Source organism: Salvelinus fontinalis, chromosome 7, assembly GCF_029448725.1.
Source record: "Salvelinus fontinalis isolate EN_2023a chromosome 7, ASM2944872v1, whole genome shotgun sequence".
Classification (NCBI taxonomy): domain Eukaryota; kingdom Metazoa; phylum Chordata; class Actinopteri; order Salmoniformes; family Salmonidae; genus Salvelinus; species Salvelinus fontinalis.
Genome location: NC_074671.1, coordinates 66,014,714 through 66,038,511, shown reverse-complemented (window position 1 = coordinate 66,038,511; position 23,798 = coordinate 66,014,714). Strand labels below are relative to the sequence as shown.

Genomic DNA, 23,798 nt, shown 5'->3' with positions numbered 1-23,798 from the left:
AGTCTTGTCCAGATCATCATGGCATTTGTAGTTCTTTAGGATAGCCACATTAGCAGCTAATTAGCGGCTCATTTTGGGGGGTAAATTGTGAAGGATGGTTTTGTTCTCTTTTTAACAAAAATATATGCCTTATAGAAATAGGACATGTTAATCACAAAACATAGCGTGATTGCAGAAAAGCTGTTGATAATCTAGGGTGTCGACTGTGCTAACCACAAGGTTGAGACAAGATGGAAAATTCTCTGCTACACAACAAACACTTCCGGATATCTGGATCCTGTGCGCTGTGAGGCTGGGACCAGCCTGGGCACCACCGATAGGCTAGCAAGTTTAAACCACACTCAGCCTCTACTGTGACAGGCCAGCTCAGAAGCGGGAACTTACCTCTGTCACAGTATAAAAGAAGATGTCTGTACTATTTCAGTCAGTTCTCTGCTTTACACTGCGTGGTGATACAGTGAACCAGTATATACGAAAATTGCATTTACCATTTATGCTTGTGTTAAATAAAAATAATTAAAGTATATTCGGTGACTCTGAATCACATTTTGTCCTGATACCAGATTCGATTGACGCAACCTTTTACAAAATACTGGCGAATATATTGATCAAAGTCACCTTGTCCTGGAGAGATTTACACGGTTATCAAAACGTTACACCAGGGTAAGCCTATCTACCATCCTATGTAAAGCTGGGATATATGAGATACACGTAAGAAAAAAAATTGCACTCTAAAATGTCCTCCGCTAAAGAGGAATGGGACAACATTCCACAGGCCACAACTCTATGCAAAGGAGAAGTGTCCCGGAGGAGGAGGCACCGGGAGCTACCCCCTTCTCATCCCAAGGATCCCGGAATACACGGACCGTTGCACTGTGGTAGTGAGGGAACAGGAAGTTCCAGACAGACGCGCAACATTCTTCAGAAAAAAGGCGTCAGAACTGTGCAGTCAAGAAGATAACCTTAATATCCGTTTCAATTTATTACGACAGGTATGTAATAACACGTTTAAAATGTATGTCGAAAGAACATGTCATACCATGCTAGGTAACAAATCCGTTAAGATATGATCACGTTTGGTAAAGGGTTGATGTGTTATTTTTTGTGTCAAACCGAGTGAAGTATACGTGATTAAAAACTATTTTACAAGTCACATAGCTAGAGACTCTTGGTTTGTCTGAATGGATGTACATAATTGCCTCATGGTAATTTCATAAATAATCAATTTATTTGAGATTTCTGAATTCGTTTAGCATGTTATGAGTTTTGTGTAAAATTCACAAGCTGGTAAAATGGCGGCCCCCACTCGGTCTGGATCAACGGACAGTTTACGCATGAAATGTAATGATTATCGGTTTTCTTCATGCGTATTAATATCAGACACATTAAGTTGTTTCTGTCTTTATCTATAAATGTTACTGTGGTGTGAACAGGAAATACAATTATTTTTTGATTGAAGTAATACGGTGAAGACAAGGTTATTAAGGAAAATAGCACAGTGCTGCTTAAACAAACTAACCTTGTACTAAATGGCTTTTGAGTCATTTATGCATTTATCTACTACAGGTTAAGTATTAGCTCAAATGTATTATGAAGCTCCTGCACCTAAATATAAACAGTATCGGCACCTATTTCAGTCCAAGTCAAGCATTGAATTAGATAGTTGAACAAGAAAAATTTGAATATATTTTTTGCCAGAACTGTCATAAAACTTTTGTTTCCGTTTCTCATCATTACTACTGGCTGACTCAAGTATGAGGCCGGTAACATCAACAGTGAGGACAATCCCAGCCTGCCTCTCTCCTTCCACACTGAGTCCAAACCTACAGTCACTGGGTCCTGATTGTGACATTGGAGCCCAGTTTGCACCGCAGGATCCAGAGATGGCATCAGTGAAGCTGGAAGACTGCAGTCAAACACAGGAGCTGAATGTTAACATTAAAGATGAAGAAGAGGAGGAGAAGATTGGGAAATCTGTTTCTCATGGTAAGTGCAGGTTCTATCAAACTAAGTTTCAAATCAAATTTTATTGGTCACATACATGTGTTTAGCAGATGTTATTGTGGGTGTAGCAAAATGCTTGTGTGTCTAACAATATCACCACATGTGCCCAATACACACAAATCTAAGTAAGGGAATGGAATTAAGAATATATACAGCTGAAATCGGAAGTTTACATAGACCTTAGCCAAATACAGTTAAACTCAGTTTTTCACAATTCCTGACATTTAATCCTAGTAAAAATGCCCTGCCTTAGGTCAGTTAGGATCAACACTTTATTTTAAGAATGTGAAATGTCAGAATAATAATAGAGAGAATGATTGTTTCAGTTTTTATTTCTTTCATTACATTCCCAGTCGGTAAAACGTTTACATACACTCAATTAGTATTTGGTAGCATTGCCTTTCAATTGTTTAACTTGGGTTAAACATTTCAGGTAGCTTTCCAAATGCTTCCCAGAATAAGTTGGGTGAATTTTGGCCCATTCCTCCTGACAGAGCTGGTGTAACAGAGTCAGGTTTGTAGGCCTCCTTGCTCGCACACGCCTTTTCAGTTCTGCCCACAAATTTTCTATAGGTTTGAGGTCAGTGCTTTGTGATGGCCACTCCAATACCTTGACTTTGTTGTCCTTAAGCCATCTTGCCACAACTTTGGAAGTATGCTTGGGGTCATTGTCCATTTGGAAGAACCATCTGTGACCAAGCTTTAACTTCTTGACTGATGTCTTGAGATGTTGCTTCAATATATCCACATAATTTCCCTTCCTCATGATGCCATGTATTTTGTGAAGTGTACCAGGCTCTCATGCAGCAAAGCACCCACACAACATGATGCTGCCACCACCGTGCTTCACGGTTGGGATGGTGTTCTACGGCTTGCAAGCCTCCCCCTTTTTCCTCCATACATAACGATGGACATTATGGCCAAACAGTTCTATTTTTGTTTCATCAAACCAGAGGACATTTCTCCAAAAGTACAATCTTTGTCCCCATGTGCAGTTGCAAAACGTAGTCTGTCTTTTTTTATGGTAGTTTTGGAGCAGTGGCATCTTCCTTGCTGAGCAGCCTTTCAGTTTATGTCAATATAGGACATCAACAAAAAATTCTGCAGTGTTGAAGGTCCCCAAGAACACAGCTCAATTTTCGAGTCTCATAGCAAAGGATCTGAACAGCTTTGTAAATAAGGTTTTTCTGTTTGTAATTTCAAATACATTTGCGAACATTTCTAAACCTGTTTTCACTTTGTCATTATGACATATTGTGTGTAGATTGATGAAGAACATTTATTTAATCAATTTTAGAATAAGGTTGTAACGTAGCAAAATGTGGAAAAGGTCAAGGGGTCTGAATACTTTCCAAATGCACTGTAAACATCCAAAAGTGGACCTAGAAGTTTGTCCTTAAATAAAATATAAAATATAAATATATAAATATTTTTTGGGAGCCCATCTGAACCTGCCTCTTTACCTCCCTTCATATTGAAAATAGCATCAGATATTTCAACACCATCCAATTTAGTGTCTTCTGACATAGAGGCAACATCAAGACCTGATTAGTTCTCAGGAGATTCAGAGTTGTAAAGTGTGTTGTAGTAGGAAGCAAATGTTTGGTTTATTTCCACAGAATCCATTGATAATTGTCCTGTTAATTATGAATTGCATGAATGGCTCGGGCTGAATTTAACCTCTTAATGTGCTTAATGCACCAGACAAGCAATTTACCAGGTTTTCCACCTTGATCATAGGACTGTTTCAGTCTAGTTAAGCTGTTTTCAGTCTATGAGGTGGAAAGTTCTTTATACTGAGCTTTATTAGTGAATAATTCCTTGTTTACTTCTACTGAGTTAACTCAAAAAGTTTCCCTCTGCAATTCTCTGATTTTGCTGTCCAGCTCTCTCATTTTCAGATCGAAATGAGTTAAAACTGGTAAAACGTATAAATTGGTACTCGCTGGCGTTTGGTCAATGTTCAATGTAAAATAAACATCTATATGCACTCCAACGTATTGTAAGAAGTCTTGGTCCATGTAACCATCTGGGATACAAATGCCATCTAGAGGGTCTTTTTACTCGTTTTGTATCCCTATAGAACAATGTCTAAAACCCAGAGGAACGATCTAGATGAGGATCAAATAATATTCCCTGCCATTAGGACTTAACCTCCCTTCCTGGTTATCAGTAGAAATAAATTCTCAAATCATTTTGGATTTCATCATTAGGACCATGAACATTAACCAGATTAATATGCTCATTCTAAAGAGTTTCCTGTAACAGAATGTATCTACCAGATGTATCAGTTATAATATTATTCACTTGAAATGGAACAGATTTATGAATTAAAACCATAACACCATGAGAATGAGAGGAGAAACAGGATGCTATTACTTGCCATCTCTTGCATACTTTAAGTAGCTCATCCTTCAACAAGTGAGTGTATTGTAGGAACACAATAGATTAATGAAGCTGTTTAAGCCTAGTAATAACCTGTTTAAGCTTGGATAGTTTACAAACTCCACAGACATTCCACAAAGTACATTTCAGTTTAACCAAAGATGTAAACATGGAATAAGCTATAGCATAAAGACATGTCTAAAATATGTTTAGTAACCAGAAGGAACGCAGGAATATTTTGTAGTGAGAAAAATATGTAAAGATCTGTTGGAACAAACAAAAATAAATCTATGCTAACTGTAAAACACTGCACCCCATTCTACTGTCTACCTAACCGAGACATCCAACGCTTCCTCTCCCACCTCCCCCAATCGTAGAGTGTAGCCTGGTAGACGACTGATCCATTAAAGGGAGCAGTCTTACCTAAGCGACACTAAACAAAGCAAAGTGTCTCCAGCGTTCTCTGCGCCATTACTCCTCACAAACAACATCTAGCAAGATATGCCTTTTGTTTTATGTGAAATATCACAACAAAAGAAAGGCATATCTAGCAAGATATGTGAAATATCACATAGTATTTGTTTGAAAAGTAGCAAAGAATAATAGCTCTACCTAAAACAGTAACGCTAGTTAGTGAAGCCTGAGACTAACGTTACAGTATGGACAGTTCAAAATAGTTGTAGATGGTCCACAACACAGGATTTTTTGCTAGTAGCTACCAAGTAACAAAATGGCCCTCACATATAGCGTTAACGTAGTATACCGCGCCTCGAACGTGCCCGGGCTAAAGTGGTGATTCAGCCAGGAGGGGTTGTGCTAGCTCTAAGCTCCACCTCCAGTGTGCTTTCACAATAATTATTTATTAGGATTTTTACCTTTCAAACAGTGGAAATAATTTTTCATGCCACAAGAGGTAGGCTACCTGATCTTGGCAAATGAGTCCCGGAACGAAAGACTACAAAACTGAGAGCTGTTGGAGGATACGGCTCAAATTAAGCACCGTCCTTCTCATATTATGGGGTAGGGCCATCCCAAGGATCCCTGAATGCACGGACGGTTGCACCAAAGATTTTTTTATAACTAATCCAAGATAGACCACATCCGGTTGTTTCCAATTGGGAAGAGATGAGTCATACTGGGCAGAGCCAAGCACGAGCTAGCGAGATCCTATTGGCGCGTTCTAGCATACATCTGCATATTTCTGTTTGGGAACGCCTCCTTTGAAGCGTTCGTGTGCAATAACTAAATTTGCGTTCCTTCTAAACAATGTGATTAAAAAAAAAATGTGTAGCATAGGGTAACGTCTACACAGCTTTGTCCACTCTGTTCACAACAGATTTTAGTTGTGGGAACAGAAAACTATGTTAAGATCATATGTTTCATCGATTAGAACATCTGCAGAATGTCAGTCAAAATCCATCTTCTCCCACTGCGGGTCAGCGGGCTTCCTTTCGCTACCATATTTGGTATTGTCATGTCATTCCATGCTAGATAACACAACTATTATCATATTTGGCAGTGAGTGGAAACGCTAAGCGAATGCTTCACATTTATACATCTGGTGAAATATCTGTCTCATTGTTCTATCTGTGGCTGCACTGTGGTGGTGGGGGAACAGGAAGTTCCAGACAGGCACACAACATTCTTCAGTATAAAGAATGCGCTAAGAATTGTGATGTCTAGAAGAGAACCTTTTGTGTCCGTTTCTACTTACTACTACAGGTATGTAATAGTAGGTCAAAACTTCCTAATAAAGAATGAACATGTCATTCCATGCTAGATAACAACTATTATCACGTTTGATAAAGGTTTGATGTGTTATTTTTGTGTAAAACGAACTGAAGAATGTGATAACTATTTTACAAGCCACATAGCTAGAAACTTTGGGTTTGTCTGAATGGATGTACATAATTTTCTCAAGGTCATTTTATAAATAATCCATTTATTTGAGATTTCTGAGTTCGTTGGGCATGTTATTGGTTTTGTGTAAAATTCACGACCTGGTAAAATGGCGGCGCCCACTCTGTCTGCGTCAAAGGACTTCAGTGCGGGTGCATCAGAGACAATTTCACGGTCACACTACAGTTTTGAAGCTTAATGTAATGAATCAGCTTCCTACATGTGTACTTATATTCATATAATTATTATATTTGATTATATTATAATTATATTATTTGATGGCGAAATACAAATTGTTTTTTTATTGAAATAATACAGTGAAGACCAGGTTATTCAGGAAAATAGTACATAGTGCTGCTTAAAAAAAACTGCAACCTCGTACTAAATGTTTTTGTCATTCATGGATTTATCTGAATTTGGGAAATCTACTTTTGATTAAGTTAAATTACGTTGTGTAGACTAATTTAAAGTGTGTACTTTGTCTAATTTGAATTAAGTAATGTTGAGCTCATGTTCCTCTTATAGAATATTAGCTCAACACTATTGTGGATCTCCTGCACCTAAATATAAACAATACCGGCACCTATTTCAGTCTGAGTCAAGCACTGAATTATATAACTGAACATGAAGAAATATAATATATTTTTAGAGAATAAAGAAAGTGCCGGAACTGTGAAGACAGTCACTTTTTGTCTGTTTGTCATTGTTACTACAGGACGACTAGAATTTAGTCTGAGGCCAGTAATATCAACAGTGAGGACAAACCCAGCCTGCCTCTCTCCTTCCACAGGGAGTCCAAACCTACAGTCACTGGGTCCTGATTGTGACAGTGGAGCCCAGTTTGCACTGCAGGATCCAGAGATGGCATCAGTGAAGCTGGAAGACTGCAGTCAAACAATGGAGCTGAATGTTGACATTAAAGATGAAGAAGAGGAGGAGAGGATTGGGAAATCTGTTAGTCATGGTAAGAACAGGTTCTATCTAACTAAGTTTGTGTTATTCATTCCACCTTCCCACTGTGCATGAAAGTTGCAGTAGAACTGTTTCAATGAGAAGGTAGATGGTTCATGCTACTGACACTTGCAAGGTTTGACACCAGTATGGCCAGCATTTGTTTTATTCACTGGGCTATCTGGAGTGTTCAGAGAGTAGACTAAAAAAGTGAAGTAGACAAACTGCCAATGTTTTAAAGTTCTATGAAATTAGTTTGTGTAGTTACTAACCCTTGTGATAGTGAGTGGAGGACTCTTACCCACTTTTAGCATAGTTTAATTCCCGTTTTGTGTTGTCCAGCCTACTGATATGAATGCATATGTCACCCGGTACAGCCAGAAGAGGGCTGGCAACACCTTTGGGCCTGGTTCCTCTCTACCTTTCTTCCAAGGTTCCTGCTTTCCTAGGGAGTTTTTCCTGGCCACTGTGCTTCTACATCTGCATTGCTTACTCTTTGGTGTTTTAGGCTGGCTTTCTGTAGAACACTTTGTGATAACTACTGATGTAAAAAGGGCTTCATAAAATACATTTTACTGACATGTATATCACACCAACTGACTGGTTCTTCTGATGTTGTTCACACAGGAGACCATGTTGAGACATTCTCTACATCCAGAGAGCAACAGCAGGAAGATCACAGAGCTAAGAGGTCTCACCACTGCCCACATTGTGTGGAGATTTTTCCAATTCTATCAAAGCTAAAAACACACCTAAAAATACACACAGGAGAGAATCCGTATTCCTGTACTGACTGTGGGAAGAGATTCACAACATCAGGGGTTCTGACAGTTCATCAAAGAGTGCACTCTGGAGAGAAGCCTTACTTCTGCTCTGACTGTGGAAAGAGTTTCTCTAAACAGAACAACTTAAAATATCACCAGCGAATACATACAGGAGAGAAGCTTTACTCCTGCTCTGACTGTGGGGCGAGTTTCTCTCGACTCAATACCTTAAAAACACACCAATTTATACATACAAGTGAGAAGCCTTACTCCTGTTCTGACTGTGGTAAGAGTTTCTCTGTAATGGGCAACTTAAAAACACATGAACGTATACATACAGGAGTGAAGCCTTACTCCTGCTCTGACTGTGGAAAGATTTTCTCTCAACTGGGCCACTTAAAAAGACATGAACATATACATACAGGAGTGAAACCTTACTACTGCTCTGATTGTGGAAAATGCTTCACAACATCAACTCAGCTTAAAGTTCATCAGAGTACACACACAGAAGAGAAGCCTTACCCCTGCTCTGCCTGTGGGAAGAGTTTCTCTCGACGGGGCCTCTTAAAAACACATGAACTTATACATACAGGAGTGAAGCCTTACTCCTGCTCTGACTGTGGAAAATGCTTCACAACATCAACTGAGCTAAAAGTTCATCAGAGAACACACACAGGTGAGAAGCCGTACTCCTGCTCTGACTGTGGAAAGAGTTTCTCTGTAATGGGCAACTTAAAAACACATGAACGTATACATACAGGTGTGAAGCCTTACTCCTGCTCTGACTGTGGAAAATGCTTCACAACATCAACAGAGCTAAAAGTTCATCAGAGAACACACACAGGAGTGAAGCCTTACTCCTGCTCTGACTGTGGAAAGAGTTTCTCTGTACTGGGCAACTTAAAAATACATGAACATTTACATACAGGAGTGAAGCCTTACTCCTGCTCTGACTGTGGAAAATGCTTCACAACATCAACTGAAATAAATGTTCACCAGAGAACACACACAGGAGTGAAGCCTTACTCCTGCTCTGACTGTGGAAAGAGTTTCTCTGTACTGGGCAACTTAAAAACACATGAACGTTTACATACAGGAGAGAAGTCTTACTCCTGCTCTGTCTGTGGAAAGCGTTTCTCTCAAATGGGCCAGTTAAAAAGACACCAAGGTAAACATAAAGGAGAGAAGCCTTACCACTGATCTGACTGTATAAAATGTTTTAAAACAACAGCTGAGCTAAAAGGTCATCAGAGAACAGATACAGGAGAGAAGCCTTACTTATTTTCCTAATGTGGCAAGAGTAACTCAAGTGAAAGTCATCAAGTAAAATACTACTTGAGTAAAAGTCTAAAAGTATTTGGTTGTAAATATATTTATGTATCAAAAGTAAATGTAATAGCTAAAATATACTTGAGTATCAAAAGTAAAAGTATGAATCATTTCAAATTACTTAAAATCATCTCTATGGGATGGGTGTCCCTAAACCAGACGGTTGTTGCTAACTTGCGCTAATGTGACTAGAAAGACCTTGTATTCAACAGCCAACTTTCCAGGACATTGACAAGCTTAAATTCTTGCTAATCTAACTGCAGTGTCCAATTAACAGTAGCTATTACATTGAAAAAATACCTTGCTATTGTTTGAGGAGAGTGTACAACAACAACTTGTATCACGGCAACTGGTTTGATACCTTCACCTCTGAAGGTAAATAATGTACTTACATTCAGTAATCTTGCTCTGATTTGTCATCCTGAGGTTCCCAGAGATGAAATGTAATATGGTTTTGTTTGATTAAAATACAGTTTTATGTTCAAATGTAGGAACTGGTTTCTACATTTTGAACCCCTGTTGTCTCTGGCTCCACACTCACCCCGCCCGGCCATCTAGATGTGTGAAAGTTAGTGTATAAGCTAAATGATCCATCGTGTATGACTTTCCTGAGTGTGTAATCTTACCTTTATTATTACCATAGCATTTGTATATGTTCTCTATAGTTATGTACTTAAATGTATCAATTGACCAATTCGGGACGTTTGGGCAAACTCCTGGCAGACTTGATACAGTGCAGTAATGTGATTCTTCACTGCATCAGTCAAACTGTGCACACACACTGCTGCCATCTGGTGGAAAGAAATATAAATTTCACCTAGACTCCTATCTGAAAGTATTGACTTTCTCTTACATTTCAATGATGATGAAAAATAAAAACGTTTTTTGTTTGTTTGTATTATCTTGTACCAGATCTATTGTGTTATATTCTCCTACATTAATTTCACATTTCCACAAACTTCAGTGTTTCCTTTCAAATGGTATCAAGAATATGCATATCCTTGCTTCAGGTGCTGAGCTATAGGCAGTTAGATTTGGGTATGTCATTTTAGGTGATTTTTTTTTTTTTTAAGTGTACGATCCTTAAGACGTTTTTAAGCAAACCAGATGGCACAATTGTGTTGTTTTTATATTGCAGTAATTAAATAAAGTTTGTTTTTAAGAAATGTAAAAATCTCTCCTTTTGATTACAATAATTCCACCACAATATCTAACATCATTGCCAATCAGGTGCATCCCTTCATGGCGGCAGGATTATTCCTTGTGCCACAAGGCTGGGATTGTCCAGGAATGGTTCCAAGAACATTACAGTGAATTCAGCTCACTCAATTCACTGTAATTGTGCATCTGTGGGAGGAGATGGAACAAGCAATTTGGAGTAGATCCACACCCAGCCAATTTGACACAATTGTAGGAAGCATTGGAGTCAACATGGACCTGCATCCCTGTGGAACGCTCTCAACACCTTGGACAGTCCATGCCCCGACGAATTGAGGCTTTTCTGAGGACAGAGGGGGGTGCAACTCAATATTAGTAATGTGTTTCTGTTTTGTGCACTCCGTGTAGATCAGATAAAGATGGTGCGATGATCAGTTTTTTGTATTCTTTTGGGTGGATTATTATATATTACTTAACAACTTTTGTTAAATGGTAAACAGGCTATGAATTTATTAAATTGTATTTTAATACTAGATTCATTATTTTAGTCATTGATGAATGTATTTGAATAACTGTATTGAAGTTAATTGATCTGGCGGCAGGTAACCTAGCAGTTAATTAAGAGTGTTGGGCCAGTAACTGAAAGGTTGCTGGTTTGAATCCCAAGCCAACAAGGTGAAGAATCTGTCATTGTGCCCTTGAGCAAGCCAATTAACTCTTATTTGTCCTGTAAATTGCTCTGTATAAGAGCATATACTAAATGACATAAATGTAATGAAAAATGTTTGTACATTAATTTATGCTGGTTAACAAGTTTTTTTCTCTTGTGTATAATTAAATGAAATAAACTGGTTGAAATGAAATACTGTATACACACAATACACAACATTGCTGCTGTGTTTACCCTGGCCAAAGGGACAGGGCCATAGTAAGCTAGACTATGTAGCTGCTGTTAGTAGCTTACAGTTTCCATACAATACAGCATGTCAGATCACTAATGATTTGGTGTATAGGCTGCTACATTTTTTTGCTTTGCCACTTTATCATTGGCTTATCAGGCTGACTTACTGGTTACTGAAGGAGGTGGGGAAGCAACTGGACTCGGAGGCCCCAGAAGCTTGGTAGGAGATCTGTATGATTACAGACCTGAGCCCCCGTTCCTCCGGTAGTGCCATCCAAGGCTGTGGTGTTACCATGAGCCTATCGGTGGTGGGAGGAAGGGCCCTCTGGCTGAGCTTATCCAGCTTAAACCAGTTGCCGTGATACGTTTTTTGTTGTTGTGCACTCTTCTCAAACAATAGCATGGTATTTTTTCACTGTAATAGCTACTGTAAATTGGTCACTAGTTAGATTAACAAGAGTTTAAGCTTTTTGCCCATATAAAGACATGTCTATGTCCTGGAAAGTTGTCTGTTGTATACAAAGTCATTCTAGTCACATTAGAGCACGTTAGCAACAACCGTCCCAGTTTAGGGACAGCAATCCCGTAGACGTTATGAACCCATTTCGAGCTTCATTCTAGAATATAACACACAAGCTTTGTGTGTGCAATAGTTTGAAGAGAAATAAATGGATTCATAAATACAATTTCACAATCATAATTATACTGATTAAAAAAGACGCTTCGATTATAATGTATAATTCTAATTTTCATACTGATGTAAACCACACATACAACTAAATAAAGTGTATATAGTGCATAACAGCACCAAATTAAATTTGAATTAAAATAACTCCATATTCACTGTATTATACAGTAAACTAGTGTTTTCCAATGTCGTAGCTGGCATAATATGGTCATGTTAGGCTTTGCCATGTTAATGACAATGGATTAGAGATCTACTAGTGGCATACATCTGAAAAAAAGTCTACCAGACATTTTTACAGACAATTTATTAGTTAAATGCTTTGACATAGCGGTCATCAAAGTTTACTGTAATGTAACTACTTAAAAAAAAAATTATAACGATAAAGAACGTGGAGATAGACCATGTTATTTAACACTTATGTACAATCTCTCTTTAATCAAATACAAAAAAAAAACATTGTGTGTGTGTACTGTGCTTGTACGTCGTGACTTTAAACACATTTTGTTTTAACTCAACATTTGCTAAACGACACTCCCGTTAGGCTACTGCAGCCTCACTCTACCCATGATGTAGCTATCACCTCTATCTGTCCTCTGCAGCCTCACTCTACCCATGATGTAGCTATCACCTCTATCTGTCCTCTGCAGCCTCACTCTGCCCATGATGCAGCTATCACCTCTATCTGTCCTCTGCAGCCTCACTCTGCCCATGATGCAGCTATCACCTCTATCTGTCCTCTGCAGCCTCACTCTGCCCATGATGCAGCTATCACCTCTATCTGTCCTCTGCAGCCTCACTCTACCCATGATGTAGCTATCACCTCTATCTGTCCTCTGCAGCCTCACTCTACCCATGATGTAGCTATCACTATCTGTCCTCTGCAGCCTCATTCTACCCATGATGTAGCTATCACCTCTATCTGTCCTCTGCAGCCCCACTCTACCCATGATGTAGCTATCACCTCTATCTGTCCTCTGCAGCCTCACTCTACCCATGATGTAGCTATCACCTCTATCTGTCCTCTGCAGCCCCACTCTACCCATGATGTAGCTATCATCTCTATCTGTCCTCTGCAGCCTCACTCTGCCCATGATGTAGCTATCACCTCTATCTGTCCTCTGCAGCCTCACTCTACCCATGATGTAGCTATCACCTCTATCTGTCCTCTGCAGCCTCACTCTGCCCATGATGTAGCTATCATCTCTATCTGTCCTCTGCAGCCTCACTCTACCCGTGACGTAGCTATCATCTTTATCTGGGCAGGCGAGTGCATCCGACTGTCAAGACATCAGTAGATTTGTAGTTCAACATCATCTGTGTGTACCTGCAGACAAACAATAATACATTAATGATTTGAAGAACGTCAATAACATACACTTAAAATGTAAAATACATTTCTGTGAGGATCAATTTGAAATATATACCTTTCCCCAGTAATTTCTATAGACACCTGCTTGCTCATGGACTTCTGAAGGTCATTCAGGCACTCTTTGAAATGCTTGCATTGATTACACAAGTCCCTGTCTGTCTGGAAGAGGTTTGTTTCATAGGTGTTGTAGAAAAGAAACCTACTCAGATTCTCCATGTAGTTTGCAATGGTTTGCTTCTTCTGTCCAATCTTTGCAAGCTTGGTAAAAAAGGACCTGCTTTTAACCACGTCATAGACAAAATCCAGGGATGGTTTGGTGGAGTCCATGTAAAACAAAAACCTTGACACATATACAACCTGTACATGAAAATAATGTTAGTTACATAGTTAATAACTTAATAATTACTTTAGAATTTAGTCATTCTCATTAAAATATTTAAACAGTTCAATTAAAGTAAAATTGCTGTACATGCCTCCTGTTTGAAATTGGGAATGTTGTGGACGTCGCGGAGATATTTGCCAAATCCAGCCAGCAGATCACCATCCAGAGGTCTTGGTAGAAACCACTGCTTTCCATCCCCTTTGTCAGTTTGTTGTCCCATGACTGGTTCGCTGGTCTGGAAAACATTTGGTATGCAGATTAGAATAAATCAAATACATCCATGTTCACTTATATACTTATGTGTAGTACTTGTTTCTGAGATGATTTCTATTTGTATTTACTTACAGTTGGTACAAGGCAGACTGGTCATCCTCCATGTTGATGTCTGATTCTGCAGCTTCAGTTGGTGCCAACACATGAGCCACTTCCACCTGGCTGAAATATCACACAGATAAACAAAAACATTGATATTATATTGCAATCAAACAACAGTTCAAATGAGTTAAATTATTATGTAACTTGCATATATATTATTTATCAGTGTCAAAAATAGCTTACCCGTGTATTTGTTTGTCTTCTGGCTTGTTCTTAATAATGTGACCAGTTTGTTCAAGCTTCTGGATCAGGAGTCGGAGTGCGTCTTGTTGTGTAACGACATAACTGAGTGAGCTGTAGTCAACCATCCTGCCTTGCCAAAGATGCTGTACCATGGAATCTCGGGCAGCGGCGACTTCTTGATCAATCTCTTGTTTTGGTTTTAGCTTCATGCACACTCTGTTGAGGTGCACAGAGATGTTGTTCTGGTTCTTCAAGCAAAATCTGCAGACAATAGGGATCCTTCTTTGTTTTCTGTAAGACAGTAAATACACAATAAGTACATGTCATGAAGTTACTACTTAATAAAACATATACAGATTGATTTACAAACAAATCAAAAAAACTTTATTTGGTTTGCCATGTGATTTTAAAAACATTTTGCACACTTAACAAAAATATATAATTTAACATTTTTATTTAACTAGGCAAGTCAGTTAAGAACAAATTCTTATTTACAATGATGGCCTACCAAAAGACACCCTGCGGGGACGGGGCTGTGATTAAAAACACACATCACAACAAGAGAGGCAACACAAAACTACATAAAGAGAAACCTAAGACAACATAGCATGGCAGCAACACATGACAACACAGCATGGTAGCAACACAAAATAACAACATGGTAGCAGCACTAAACATGGTACAAACATTATTGGGCACAGACAACAGCACAAAGGGCAAGAAGGTAGAGACAACAATACATCACACAAAGCAGCCACAACTGTCAGTAAGAGTGTCCGTGAGTGAGTCTTTGAATTATGAGATTGAGATAAAACTGTCCAGTTTGAGTGTTTGCTGCAGCTCGTTCCAGTCGCTAGCTGCAGCGAACTGAAAAGAGGAGTGACTCAGGGATCTGTGCGCTTTGGGGACCTTTAACCGAATGCGGCTGGCAGAACGGGTGTTTTATGTGGAGGATGAGGGCTGCAGTAGATATCTCAGATAGGGGGGAGTGAGCCCTTGGAGGGTTTTATAAATAAGCATCAACCAGTGGGTCTTGCGACGGGTATACAGAGATGACCAGTTTGCATTGGTGGCAAATCTGATGGCCGAATGGTAAAGAACATCTAGCTGCTCGAGAACATCCTTACCTGCCGATCTATAAATTACTTCTCCATAATCTAGCATGGGTAGGATGGTCATCTGAATTAGGGTTAGTTTAGCAGCTGGGGTGAAAGAGGAGTGATTACGACAGAGGAAACCATGTCTAGATTTAACTAACTTTAGAGAAGGACAGTGTACCGTCTAGCCATACTCCCAAGTACTTGTATGAGGTGACTACGTCAAGCTTTAAACCCTCAGAGGTAGTAATCACACCTTCGGGGAGAGGGGCATTCTTCTTACCAAACCACATGACCTTTGTTTTGGAGTTGTTCAGAACAAGGTTAAGAGCAGAGAAAGATAAGAAAGCTTTGTTGTAGAGCGTTTTAATACAAAATCCAATAAATAGCATTATGTCAATACTTATACACCTATTATTACTAGTGCTAGCAGAGATACTACTAACATTAATAACAGCAAGATGATAATATTAGCAATATACATTGAAAAAATAAAGAGTTAACTTACCGTGAACCAGTAGCAGTTGCAGATGCCATCTTGCTCCAAAAGGAAGGCAGTAGGTTGGAATTTCTCAAAGAAATCTCTGCAGAATAAGTTAAAAAGCAATACTCCCAAATCTCTGCTCCCAGAAGGAAAGTGTGGCTCTCAGTTGGAAATTCTGTTCTGAACTAGATGATATCCTGTTGCTTAGGTCAATATATGTACCATCAGATAGGCCCAACCCTTTTCCACATTAAAATATTCCATTCAGGGTAAATTGACACATTAGCAGAGTAGTTGAGAATGGCTTGTTCTATAGAAACAGTCACTTGGAAGGCTGTACCAGTTTCACATCATCTCAAACTAGGAAACTCTCTGAGATGCCACCGCACTCAGTTTTCCCTTCTGAACTGGCTCCGCTTTATTTAACGTAAACGAATCATGACGCGGCATACAATATCAACAGCGACAACGGTTGGCTGCGATTTAAGTGATCATTTGACTGTCAAATCCACCTATTGGTGTTTGGCCTGCGCATCTCAGCACGCGACAAAATCAACGGCACTAAACCAAAGATATTGATCTGTTTTAATCAACCTTATGCTACCATGATGACTACATTTTCACACTAACTTCACCAATCTGAGGTAAAAAAAATTGTAATTCTACTAAATGTTATGGAGTGAAAATGCAAGCTTGTGTAAGGTAGTAACAGTAGCACAAAATGTCCACATTGGAGAAATTAAAGCATTATACAATAGTTTAATGACAAAATAATTATACATGCCAATTTAAAATGAAAGCATATTTTGCCCACTCACAAATTATGGCAACAATGCCATCTATTTATCACCCATTTAAATATTTAGAGTTTAAAATGCTCCCCAACACAGTTTAACCAGGTGCTCTAGAGCCTCCACAGGGTCTGTGCAGCAGGAAGAACCTTACTAACACAATAGAAGAGGTTGTGGTAGACATGGGCCATCAGAGTAGAGTTCACAGTTCTTTCAGTGTGAACATTCATGTCAATGACTCACCCTGAAATGGACCATCAATATCAGAGTTCTACAAGACTATTTACATAATCAACTGCATTTCAACAGCTGGGCTCACAATAGTCTTCCTGTGGTTCAAACAGGAAACACAAAAGTGTACATAATATACATAGCACTACATTGACATTACAATTTAGTAATTTAGCAGATTCTCCCAACCAGAGCTTGTGCATTCATCTTAAAATAATCCCTAGAGACAACCACACATCACGTGCCTAATACAAAGCCAAATGTCTCTCTACAGTCCCAGTTGTGTCGTAAGGTGTTCTTTCATCTGTTAATGTATCTGTTTTTATTGCTAGCTTGAGTTACCTGGGGAGGCAGAAAGTTCCATGTAGTCATGGATCTATTTAAAACTGTGCGTTTCCCATCCCATCCCACGTTTCAGGTAAGACCCAGATGCAGGCAACGTTGGAGTAAAAACAGTTTATTAATACAACAGGGGCAGGCAGAATGGTCAACACCGGGAAAACAGAGACAGGAGCAGATCGAAAACCACTGGTAGGCTTGACGAAACAAAACAAACTGGCAACAGACAAACAGAACACAGGTAGAAATACACAGGGGATAATGGGGAAGATGGGCGACACATGGAGGGGGGTGGAGACAATCACATCAGACTGGTGAAACAGATCATGGTGTGAAACTCTTCCTACAGTCAGGAGAAAATCTTTATTCCTGCACTGTGTGTATTTTTAAGTGTATTTCAAGCTTTGATAGAATTGGGAAAATCTCCTCAGTGTGGGCAGTGGTGAGACCTCTTAGCTCTGATCTTCCTGCTGTTGCTCTCTGGATGTAGAGAATGTCTCAACATGGTCTCCTGTGTGAACAACATCAGAAGAACCAGTCAGTTGGCGTGTGTCACAACATCATCGGACTGAGCTTGTTGTCATTGCAGGCAATCTCAACACTGTGCGTTACAGGGAAGACATCCTCCTCCCTCATGTGGTACCCTTCCTGCAAGCTCATCCTGACATGACTCTCCAGCATGACAATGCCATCAGCTATACTGCTCATTCTGTGCGTGATTTCCTGTAAGACAGGAATGTCAGTGTTCTGCCATGGCCAGCGAAGAGCACGGATCTCAATCCCATTGAGAACGTCTGGGACTTGTTGGATCGGAGGGTGAGGGCTAGGGACATTCCCCACAGAAATGTCTGGGAACTTGTAGGTGCCTTGGTGGGGTAACATCTCACAGCAAGAACTGGCAAATCTGGTGCAGTCCATGAGGAGGAGATGCACACTGCAGTACTTAATGCAGCTGGTGGCCACACGAGATACTGACTGTTACTTTTGATTTTGACCCCCCCTTTGTTCGGGGACACATGATTCCCTTTCTGTTAGTCACATGTCTGTGGAACTTCTTCAGTTTATGTCTCAGTTGTTGAATCTTATGTTCATACAAATATTTACACATGTTAAGTTCACTGAAAAAAAACACAGTTCACAGTGAGATGACATTTCTTTTTTTTGCTGAGTTTAGGTGCCGGTACAGTTTATATTTAGGTGCAGGAGCTCCATAATACTTCTGAGCTAATATTCTATGAGAGGAACATGAGCTCAAGCAGTAGACATTTCAGGTGCCGGTACTCAGCTCCGGTGAGCTCCAGTCCAAGACAAGCACTGATCTCATTTCAATAGATCAGGTAGTGTCGTGAAATATTAACTAAAAAATACCAATTTTACCAGAACTTGTGAAATCAACACAGACTTTATTACCAGCGTAACATAGCCGAGCCCTTCCATGGAAGGACCCTATTAAAAATGTAACAGAGCCTCTCCATGGGAAGAGACTAAATTCTCATATTACAGAGTCCTGCCTTTAAAGGATTCTGTCTTTGCATAACATATAGAGTCCCCTCCCTCTATATGAAAATAGCTTCCCTTGACCTTTCTCCATTAGTATCTTTTCATCTCAGAGCTTGCTTGTTAACGCCCACATCTGACAGCTGTATTGGTAATAATGTTAGCAGGGCCCTGGTCCTATATGTTCCATTCCTTATATAGCCATTCTGTCTCAGCTCTTCAAAGTGGACAGCCTAAATGCTGCTAATAATGGAAATGTAATCATAGTCATGGGTTTTGCTCCCACAGTAGCTAAGCATTGACAACAATACATGAATTCATTCATATTAGACAAAGTACACGCTTTAACTTAGGCTACACAACGTAAGTGCACTTAACCTATTGTAAGCGCAACCATTTAATTGTCTCTCTGTTGCACCTGCACTGCCTGCATTTTAGTCCGTTGACACAGACCGAGTGGGCGCCACCATTTTACCAACTCGTGAATTTTATACAAAACCAATAACAAATAAATTGATTCTTTATGAAATCACCTTGAGGAAATTATGTACATTCACGACAACAGACCCAAAGTCTAGCTATGTGACTTGTAAAATAGTTATCACGTTCACTCGGATTTAAAAATAAAAAAAATAACACAAAATATTTACCAAACGTGATAATACATTTTCAGATTTGTTTAGCCAGCATGTTATGCCATGTTCGTTCGATATTAGAAAGTTTAAACGTGCTTTTATTTACATACCTGTAGTAATACATTTGAAACGGATAGTCAAGTTATCTTTATTCTGAAGAACGGTTCGCGGATTCCCGGAACTTCCTGTTCCCCCTTACGTGCAATACGGGATCCCTGGGATGGCCCTATCCTATTACATTTACAAGTAACATTTTTAAGGTTAAAGATAAACTTAAAACGCTAAAACAAACGATTATATCATGTTCTCATCTGTACTTAATAATATACAATGAAAGGACGCTTAAAAAACGCAGGAAAAGCGCAATTTTAGACTTTTGTAAAACGCTTCTTCGGTGTTGGGTTGGCGGAAGGCATCCAACTTTTAAGGTGCATACACCGCCACCTAATGTAACTGTTATTGGACTACCCCCATTAATATTTCTTCATTAGTCATGTTCCTCTTCAGAAATTGTCAAACACTTTGTAAGTACTTGTAAAATGTAGATCGCCACCATGTTGGACTGACGTCATCGGAATGGAAGTGTAAAATTGTGTCTCTGTGCAACTCAACACACAGCGGTAAATTAAAATAAAATGGAAGAAAACCAAGCCATCGAAGCGGTCTCTGTTCAACCCTTGGCATATGCCTTTGAACCTGTTAGTCGTGGTCCCCTAGTAGTACCTGGTATGGGGTCATTTTCGTCTCACAATTCAAAGAAGCAGGGAGGCATGTCGAGAACTGGGAGAATAATGTTGAGTGCGCATGGAGAGAGTAGAGATAAAACATGTCTAAGGCGCAGAGGATCATGTTGAGGAGCTGAGACATACAGTGGGGCAAAAAAGTATTTAGTCAGCCACCAATTGTGCAAGTTCTCCCACTTAAAAAGATGAGAGAGGCCTGTAATTTTGATCATAGGTACACTTCAACTATGACAGACAAAATGAGAATTTTTTTCTCTCCAGAAAATCACATTGTAGGATTTTTTATGAATTTATTTGCAAATTATGGTGGAAAATAAGTATTTGGTCACTTACAAACAAGCAAGATTTCTGGCTCTCACAGACCTGTAACTTCTTCTTTAAGAGGCTCCTCTGTCCTCCACTCGTTACCTGTATTAATGGCACCTGTTTGAACTTGTTATCAGTATAAAAGACACTTGTCCACACCCTCAAACAGTCACACTCCAAACTCCACTATGGCCAAGACCAAAGAGCTGTCAAAGGACACCTGCACCAGGCTGGGAAGACTGAATCTGCAATAGGTAAGCAGCTTGGTTTGAAGAAATCCACTGTGGGAGCAATTATTAGGAAATGGAAGACATACAAGACCACTGATAATCTCCCTCAATCTGGGGCTCCATGCAAGATCTCACCCCGTGGGGTCAAAATGATCACAAGAACGGTGAGCAAAAATCCCAGAACCACACGGGGGGACCTAGTGAATGACCTGCAGAGAGCTGGGACCAAAGTAACAAAGCCTACCATCAGTAACACACTACGCTGCCAGGGACTCAAATCCTTCAGTGCCAGACGTGTTCCCCTGCTTAAGCCAGTACATGTCCAGGCCCGTCTGAAGTTTGCTAGAGAGCATTTGGATGATCCAGAAGAAGATTGGGAGAATGTCATATGGTCAGATGAAGCCAAAATATAACTTTTTGGTAAAAACTCAACTCGTCGTGTTTGGAGTACAAAGAATGCTGAGTTGCATCCAAAGGACACCATACCTACTGTGAAACATGGGGGTGGAAACATCATGCTTTGTGGCTGTTTTTCTGCAAAGGGACCAGGACGACTGATCCGTGTAAAGGAAAGAATGAATGGGGCCATGTATCGTGAGATTTTGAGTGAAAACCTCCCATCAGCAAGGGCATTGAAGATGAAATGTGGCTGGGTCTTTCAGCATGACAATGATCCCAAACAGACCGCCCGGGCAACGAAGGAGTGGCTTCGTAAGAAGCATTTCAAGGTCCTGGAGTGGCCTAGCCAGTCTCCAGATCTCAACCCCATAGAAAATCTTTGGAGGGAGTTGAATGTCCGTGTTGCCCAGCAACAGCCCCAAAACATCACTGCTCTAGAGGAGATCTGCATGGAGGAATGGGCCAAAATACCAGCAACAGTGTGTGAAGACTTACAGAAAATGTTTGACCTCTGTCATTGCCAACAAAAGGTATATAAAAAGTTGAGAAACTTTTGTTATTGACCAAATACTTATTTTCCACCATAATTTGCAAATAAATTCATTAAAAATCCTACAATGTGATTTTCTGGATTTTTTTTCTCATTTTGTCTGTCATAGTTGAAGTGTACCTATGATAAATTACAGGCCTCTTATCTTTTAAAGTGGAAGAACTTGCACAATTGGTGGCTGACTAAATACGTTTTTGCCCCACTGTAGTTGAGAGAGGGAAAAAAGTTGCATGCCCAGAAATTGGAATTGAGAGTAAGAAACTACATGTCTGGCATCAATCTCCCTGCTCTTTGTATCCAGTGTAATTGGGAGGCCCATAGGGTGGTGTACAATTGGCCCAGCTTCGTCCGGGTTTGGCCGGCATAGGCAGTGATTGTAAATACAAATTTGTTTTTTTTACTGACTTGCCTGGTTAAATACTCTCGAAATTCACATGTGATCTGTGCTCGCAAATCTACAATGACGTCCTACTCAAATATGACTGGCAGCCTTATTGACCAATCATAACACTGCTTTTTGTTACAGTGCATTTGATTGACTAGCAAAATGGAAGGCGGGACACCTTTTTTTTACACCCCCAGGGAGCTAGCCAATAGCCACATTGCAACATGGCGGAATCCCTGCAACGTGGTTCTTCCCAGGTTGAAAGCTAGCAAGCCAATTAAGCCTAATATCGTTGGTAAAAAAAAAATCGATTTTTTTTTAATGGGAAGTTTTCCCAGTGGATATCTGTAACGGTAGACTCAGTAATTCCTGTATAGGTGTCCTTTTTCTGATGTGATCAGACATTCCTTCGGATTTAATCTCACTCAGATCTAATGTCGCCTGGCCATATAGACACTGAACAATGAGCTAAAAATCGAAGTCTTTGATATAGCTACTAATGTCACACATTGCATTCATCCTAGCTACTGGATTCTCAACTGGCTTGCTATATTAGGAAGCTCTGAGGGGGAAACAAATATATTTATATTATCTATAAAAATTATAAAAAAGCCATTAGGTAGCTAGGTATCTTAAACACAATGGGATCGTGGTCACGCTGTCTGGTCTCTGTTTCACTGTAGCTTAAGCTAGCTAGCTAGGTTGGAACTGCTGGGGAAGAGCTAATTGTATTAAGGTGGCCTTCCAACTTGCAAACCCTTTCAACACCCCATTGTTAGAGCTTACTATACTGTATCCCTGGAACCATAATGAGGATCAGGCTGTTGAAATGCAGTTGATTATGTAAATAGTCTTGTAGAACTCTGGTATTGATGGTCCATTTCAGGGTGAGTCATTGATATGAATGTTCAGAGTGAAAGAGCTGTGAACTCACCTGTGATGGCCCACGTCTACCAAAACCTCTTCTATTGTGTTAGTTGGCACCACAGCATTTTAGGAAGCCATTGTTCAAAATGTTTTCATACACACAGTAACAATGGGAGGGGATGTGGCCTGCCCCGGGGAGGACCAGGAAGTTGATCTCAGACTTCTTTTTAGAACTGGGATCCAGGTTGACAGTGAGGACAAACCCAGCCTGTCCCTCTCCTTCCACACAAATCTACAGTCGCTGGGTCCTGATTGTGACAGTGGAGTCTAGTTTGCACTGCAGGATCCAGAGATGGCATCAGTAGACATGTTTCCATTAACCCAGGTTTATTAGACAAAATAAAAATAACAATCAGGAAAACATTGAAGAACCACAGTGCAATGACGTGAAGGTGGAAGAATGGTGCTGCTAAGATCAGAAATTAATCTCCTGAGTACACACCATAGAATCTTGAGTACATACCTAGTCCCCTGAATACAAACCAAGTAATCTTACATACAGGACTTCAAGTTGGAAAATAGTGAACTACTCCTTTAATGGAGTCTTAGGTTCTATGAAAGGAATGTTTCACAAAAAAAAAAAAAACTTTATTGTAGTATTTTGTTCATTAGTCCTCTGCAATCAAGTTTAAGATAGAGAACTTTCAGTATAGAGGAAAAAGTGTGAAGATAATACAAATGATGTGCAAATTACCTAAATGATAATTGCATACATTTTGCATCATCACACTTTTTGCTATGTACCACAGTGTTTCCCAATCGTGGTCCAGGGGACCCAAAGGGGTGTGTTGTTTTG

The 23,798-nt window shown here is 39.8% G+C and overlaps 2 protein-coding genes across 3 annotated transcripts in view; both read left to right on the top strand.

The window, feature by feature from the left end:
- The window catches only part of LOC129860138 (oocyte zinc finger protein XlCOF22-like), a 231,117-nt gene that overhangs the window by 31,713 nt on the left and 175,606 nt on the right, over window positions 1-23,798 (top strand). The gene's annotated exons all lie outside the window — the stretch shown is intronic.
- Window positions 718-11,059, top strand: LOC129860153 (zinc finger protein OZF-like). 2 transcript variants are annotated; one of them, XM_055930506.1, is made up of 4 exons: window positions 718-992; window positions 1,754-1,986; window positions 7,079-7,252; window positions 7,867-11,058. In XM_055930506.1, exons 2-4 carry the CDS (start codon window positions 1,755-1,757, stop codon window positions 9,201-9,203), a joined length of 1,743 nt encoding a protein of 580 aa, XP_055786481.1. In that variant the 5' UTR covers window positions 718-992; window position 1,754; the 3' UTR covers window positions 9,204-11,058. The 2 variants fall into 2 exon arrangements, with proteins under 2 accessions (XP_055786481.1, XP_055786482.1); XM_055930507.1 differs by lacking the exons at window positions 718-992; window positions 1,754-1,986 and adding an exon at window positions 5,625-6,111 and having other exon boundaries at window positions 7,867-11,059.

What these genes read in the sequence shown, in the direction of transcription:
- LOC129860153 (XM_055930506.1), top strand. Translation starts at nt 1,755, where the DNA reads ATGAGGCCGGTAACATCAACAGTGAGGACAATCCCAGCCTGCCTCTCT. An exon ending in TGGGAAATCTGTTTCTCATG is followed by an intron (nt 1,987 to 7,078) that starts GTAAGTGCAGGT and finishes CTCCTTCCACAG; the next exon opens with GGAGTCCAAACCTACAGTCA. An exon ending in TGGGAAATCTGTTAGTCATG is followed by an intron (nt 7,253 to 7,866) that starts GTAAGAACAGGT and finishes TTGTTCACACAG; the next exon opens with GAGACCATGTTGAGACATTC.